General features: G+C 36.8%; 1 protein-coding gene across 1 annotated transcript in view; it reads left to right on the top strand.

Annotated features, from left to right (window-relative positions):
- Positions 1-1,784: 1,784 nt before the first annotated feature.
- The window catches only part of LOC140236204 (low-density lipoprotein receptor-related protein 4-like), an 82,006-nt gene continuing 77,790 nt past the window's right edge, over positions 1,785-6,000 (top strand). Inside the window, exon 1 of the mRNA XM_072316172.1 lies at positions 1,785-1,875. Coding sequence (XP_072172273.1) covers positions 1,830-1,875 — 46 coding nt within the window. The 5' untranslated portion in view covers positions 1,785-1,829. The remainder of the gene's footprint in view (positions 1,876-6,000) is intronic.

The raw sequence follows: 6,000 nt of genomic DNA, 5'->3' as shown, positions 1-6,000 counted from the left end.
AAAACAGGGGTGGGCTATCGGACACCTAAACACAGTGGCAGCAATGATGGAATCGGAACATTAAAGTTAGGGTTGTACGAAAATAATTGGTAATTTAGTAATGATTGGTAATTTCGCCACTTTATTAGATGTCCGATAGGCTGCCCACCCCTGTTTTTTTTTTCCCATATACCACCAGAATGTTTCCCGCAACCGGTTACCAACTGATTATCGGCCTACAACCAGCCCAAATGTAAATTATACATTACATCGTACACATCTATAATATATATATATATTATATATACATATATTTTTTCCTTTCCTGTATATTTGTACATGTAGTAGGCCTACATTTGTATATGTGCGTGCATATTTGTATATATATATATATATATATATATATATATATATATATATAATTATATAATTATATATATAATTATATATATATATATATATATATATATATATATATATATATATATATATACATAATACATCATCATCATCCTCATTATCAAAAACAAAATTGAAACCAAGTTCATGCTGTACTTACCAACAGTTTATTTGGGCACACAAATTGTTATTGTTCTCTCAGAATCAATACTTGAGAAAGAGCGAACAGTGATGAATCGCTCGAAAATTTTAACATTGGTTGTTTGGTATCCCTCACTCACACTTACAACTATTTTGAAGCACAAAAAACCGTCGCTGGATGTTTGTTTCATCTGCAAATGGTAAATAATGCCTTATGAAAAATTTTATTAAAGACGAATTCGACATATAACAGACCTAGCAAAAATGTTTTGTGTGCGTTTGTAAATGCTGAAGACGTAGCAGACATAACAAAAACGTTTTGTAACATCCATTGACGCTTTTAAAACGTTTTAAAGAAAAAAAAAACAAACAACAACAACAACAACAACAACAAACCAGCTATGCTTTGCGGTAGATGTCAAGTCCAAACTTTGACGTTATGTATGTACGTTTTAAAACATCCATTTCAGACTAAGACGTTCCTGAAAAACAAAAACAACAACAACAACAAAAACAATCAAACACACACACATTAACATACAAAATAAAACGTTGAGGGAACGTTGTGAAAATATGTGTTTGCTGGGTTGTCTATCGTAATATAATTATAACACTTGACAGTCCAGCTGTGCGCTTCGGGAAAATTTCTTGGAGAAAATTTAACTCCGACTGAGACGACAAAAGTTATATCATACCTGTAAATGGGTAATGTTTTTGAAATATACTCGTTAGCGTAATATCTAAAAGAAAATGTGTGCAAGTATTTTATTATGCAAGAGAATGAAACTTACCCCAATTTAAGTGGGATAATTCTGATTTTGCAATCGCTGATCTAATTACAAGAAAAACAAATGTATGATGGTTGACTAAATCTTGCCTTCAGTCAATAATCTAAAATATGTTTTAGGTGAATGTCAGTAACGAAATAAAAATAAAAATTTGAAGACATGGGTATACAACCGCCGAAGTGTCTTTCAAACATAACACGCAAAATAAATTCATCTAAAAAATTTGTGGAGACCTGTGGATTTTTCCTTCGCTGCCATCATACAGGGAAGCCCGCTGCGCTGTGATTGGTTGAGCGTGATCTACGTTGGTATTGTGTATAATCATTGACAGGCACAGGGTCCGTCGTGTATGGGGGCTTCACACACCAACTTCACAAAAAGTTCGCTGCCCAGAATCGCCAGCATCAATAGCACGTATTTTCGAGCCCGCTACAGACTTACATTACCTAAAAGTTGAGCAAGGCAAGGAACGCTTTACTTTCGTCAGTGACTTTTGGAAGGAACTATGTTGTTATTACCATTATGAGGGTTTTCGGGGCATTCCTCGTCTCATTTGCCATCGTAGCTGGTAAGTTTATCCCACATTTTCTGTCCTTTTTGCTGTCAAATAATGAGTTTTTGATTGCATTCTTCGGAATGTTCGTTGTATCACGGACCGCGTCAGTAGCCTCGTGCGGGCCGAACGTGGCCCGTTGGTTGTGCACCGTTACGTTGTGTCGCAGCTTCTTCCCTTCATTGTTGCCACTGGCATTATTTACAATTCACTGGTTCTATTCAAACAGGGCGGCTTGTGATTTTGGAACGGGAATTCTTTTGGAGATTTTACGAAAGGAAATCCTCGCCTTGGCTTACAAAATCGATATTTCCAATTAAATCTCGTACCGTCTTGCTGTCCTTTTAGCCAGTCGAGGTTGAGGTTGTGAAAGAATAGCATGCTTTAACGCGCTAAATGAACTGTACAGATCGACGTGATTTTGACTTTAGGTCGGTGCTTGTTTTTGAAGTTTGAGCAATCCTTTACCCTCATCGATTTTCTCCGTTCATGGAGAAAATGGCTTCTTACATCCTCTAGTAACAGTGAAAGACGCAGTCAATATGTTATTGCTTCATCTGGTGTTTTTGTGTTTGTGGACTTGCACTAGTTTCATGCGGATGTGAGCCTTTGCCATGCCTGTTGTTTTGAATTGAAATGATCTTGTGCGTCTTTCACTGAGTTTCAGTTTTTTTGTCTTCTATCATTACAAAAAACATAATGCAAACAGGAGAAGGAATAGAGAAAGAGGATTCTGTGTAAGACTTCCACACAAGATGTGCGTTGTCTGTAAGATCCATTTCCCAGAAAACTGATCTGAAAAAAAATTGCTAATAAATTGCTACCAGGTACATATTTCAGATTTTCTGGACTTTATATTCATATTTTTTTGTTTGTTTGTAATGATAGAAAAAATATATATATATTTTGAGGCAGCCTCAAAATTTGAACTCTGATTCTTTGAAGTGAGTTGGAAGAGAAACATATTTTACTTGTCTTGAATATAGGGCCCATTGTAGAAATAATCTGTACTTCAAATTGTGAATTGCCAATCTTTGTTTATGTGCAGCATAATATGACTGCTTAGTCCATTTAATGCTATTCTAGTTAATATTTTGTTTTGTTATGTTCAAGACAATCCCATTCTTCAAATTTTCAACATAAAGTACATTTTCTACCTTTCATGCATTCCACAATGTACTTTTCAGGTACAGTCAAATGTAGGAAAGCAAGCAACAAAAGTAAAAGGAATTAAATAAAACAAGTCGTGATAAAACCTCAATTTTTGCGTGAAATCCTGTTTATTTCCAATGTAGACATGTCTAACTGTAAGCCTAGGCCTACATAGTGCATCATAACAAAATATTAGTTATTACTGTGGTACTTGACCCAAATACTTGTTCTAACTGATCATCTACAGGGTTGAGTAGCTTTTCTTTCTGTTTTTTCCAATCATGACGTATTTTGATATCTGGTACGAGTAAATGATGACCGTTTAAGCCATTCCTGTGTATTTTGTTTTTTCTTTTTTCTTTTTCTCATGTGTCTGATATTGCATTTTGTGGTGCATTTGTATGGTCTCTGAGAATAACGATGTACATTGTAGCCACTGACAGAGCTACCCTACTGAAACAAAATAAATAAATTTTGATAAATAGATAGATAAATAAATAAATGAATTGATAAATAAATGAATAAATAAATAAAAAGTAATATAGCCAAAAAGCTTTCAAAAGAATTTCTACATGCTTCTAACTGTTTGACAAGATAATGAATGACAACCTTGGAACTCAATATCAATGTGCTGGGGATACATGCAGTACTGACATAATTTTTGTTTGTATTGATGCTAGTAGTTTGTGTCATGTCTGTCATCAAAAAGGCCGAACTAAAGTCCTCCCCAAACCTAAATCCTGGCCCTGTCTGACAGTAATTGTTGGTCTTCAGGGACTTCAGAAAAGGCTTTCCATTTGCTCCTCAAATAAGGGTACTTTTGTACTGCTCCCAATAGGCACTCACTTCTCATAAATTCTTTCTCCACTGATATCTCAATTCGTCTCTCAAGGTAAAAGAGAAAAATTAAATGATACTTTGTATAACTACAGTGTAACTGTCAGCTAAACACCACCTGCATCTACAGCGTAGAATGGCCAATGATAATGATATTAGCAATAAATGATAGTTGATACACTAGTTTTTAAAGCGCCTTTTCCACTGGATATAAAGCACTGTGAGATGTAATCCCTGGTCACCGTTGGAAATTAAATTAGAATACGGAGCTAGGACTCAAACTTAGTAAGAGATCTCATGGTGATACATTCAATGATTACATTTTGCATACAATTTTGATTGTGACAGGATGTTTTGTGTGTGCAACAGTGTAATTGCCTTTTTAATAAAAAAACAAAAAACAAACAGGCCTTGGACTCAGACGGATTTGAAAAGAGAAAGAATCTTTAATACCTGTTGAACTTTTAAACTGAGTACATTGTAGAAAAAGAGCAAGAGAGAGAAATGCCTGCACCAGATGTCTCCAGAATAGATCAGAAGAGACATGCACCAAGGTCCGACAAAATGAAATTCAGCTTGAGTGCTTGACCCTTGACCTCTGGAGAATGGAGACAGACTGTGCCTCTGACCCAGCCAATTAGAGGTGATCCAGTCAGAGATGGAGAGGAGAAAAACCCTCCCGAGTCTCTCATCACCTGTCAATGAGTAAAATTTGAAAATCTGTGACTGAAATGTCTTGAGAGGATGGAAAGGTGACAGACTTGTGTCTTGTGTCATCGACTGAGATGAGCAAGAAAATCGACCCATTGAAGAATTCAACATGCGGAGCAGAGTGCTGATGGACTGATCTAATTCTCTTCTTTAACCCGTTGAGGACGAGTCCCTATACTCGGGCAAGCGTCTATGGGAAATGCGTGTTTAAAGCACAATCAACCCATCCTGAATGGGTTAACTCGGCCAGTGAAGACGAGATTTGAGTATAATCTTAAGGGCTTTTTACACTTGTAAATTTTTGCTTAGTCCCGTACCAACGGTGGGGCTAAGGGGGGCCTTAGCCCCACCATTGGTATGGGACTATCCTTAGCCCACTTTCTGTTTACACTCGTTTTTGCCAAAGTGGGCTAGCCCCACCGATAATTCCGTACTATCTGGCCCTGCAAAATAGCAGGGTTAGCACCGCAATTGCGGTGCCAAGCAAGTGAGTGTAAACAGAACGAAAAAATAATCCTGGGCTAAGCGACGGAGACGAAGTACGACCCTCACTGACCAATCAGAAACGAGGTAATCAAGTGCTGCCGGTGCGTGCGTGTATGTGTACAGTACACAGGGTAATCATGAATATTCATGTGGTTTGGAAAGTACCGGACTAAGAAATACGAGTGTAAAAAGGTCAATTTTCTCCTTAGCCCCGGACAAGAGCTTAGTACGGGACTAATTGGCGAGTGTAAAAAGCTGAAAAAATTTGTACGGGACTAACGATAGTCCTGGGTCAGAGAAAGTACGGGGTTTAAGAAACACAAGTGTAAAAAGGGCTCTATACTCGGGTAGTGTCTGTGGGAAACATGTTTGGAAATAGCAAAGTCAACTTTTTTTTTTCATTGTCTATAGATTGATAATTGTCACTAAACATTTGTGTGCAGACACTGCATAAGTACACACCCGCATATGATTGAAATGTATTTAAAGTTGTGTGTTTGATTTACAGTTGTACATTTTATTGTGAACCTATGTTTTTGTGGTTCAACATTTCCTCCCCCAGTTAAAAGAATGAAAGTAACCTTCCAGTGTAAGTGTTGAAATCAACCACTCAGTAAATGGTTTATCAACATGATGTTACATGTATGTGTTCATACGTGTAGATAACGTGAAAAATTACCAGCATCCATGGTGCTCAAAAGATTGTCTGCCAGGGCCATTAAAAGAAAATGTGTTTAAATGACATCATTGATCCTAAAGCACAGTCTGGGAGGTACCAAACACTGTGTCTGATGTTAAGTACTCAGTGTCATATTTGTGAATGATTCTGATGTTTGTTAAAGTTCTTAAAAAGAACTGTAAATGTCTCTGTCATAAAGGCAAAACTCTGACTAAAGGACTCCACCATCCAAATCCTTTGAACTCATACATTTCTGCAGTACAATATTCTGAAAA

Source organism: Diadema setosum, chromosome 12 (assembly GCF_964275005.1).
Source record: "Diadema setosum chromosome 12, eeDiaSeto1, whole genome shotgun sequence".
In the NCBI taxonomy this organism is placed as follows: domain Eukaryota; kingdom Metazoa; phylum Echinodermata; class Echinoidea; order Diadematoida; family Diadematidae; genus Diadema; species Diadema setosum.
The sequence above is the reverse complement of the archived record's forward strand: the minus strand, read 5'-3'. Positions and strand labels throughout refer to the sequence as shown.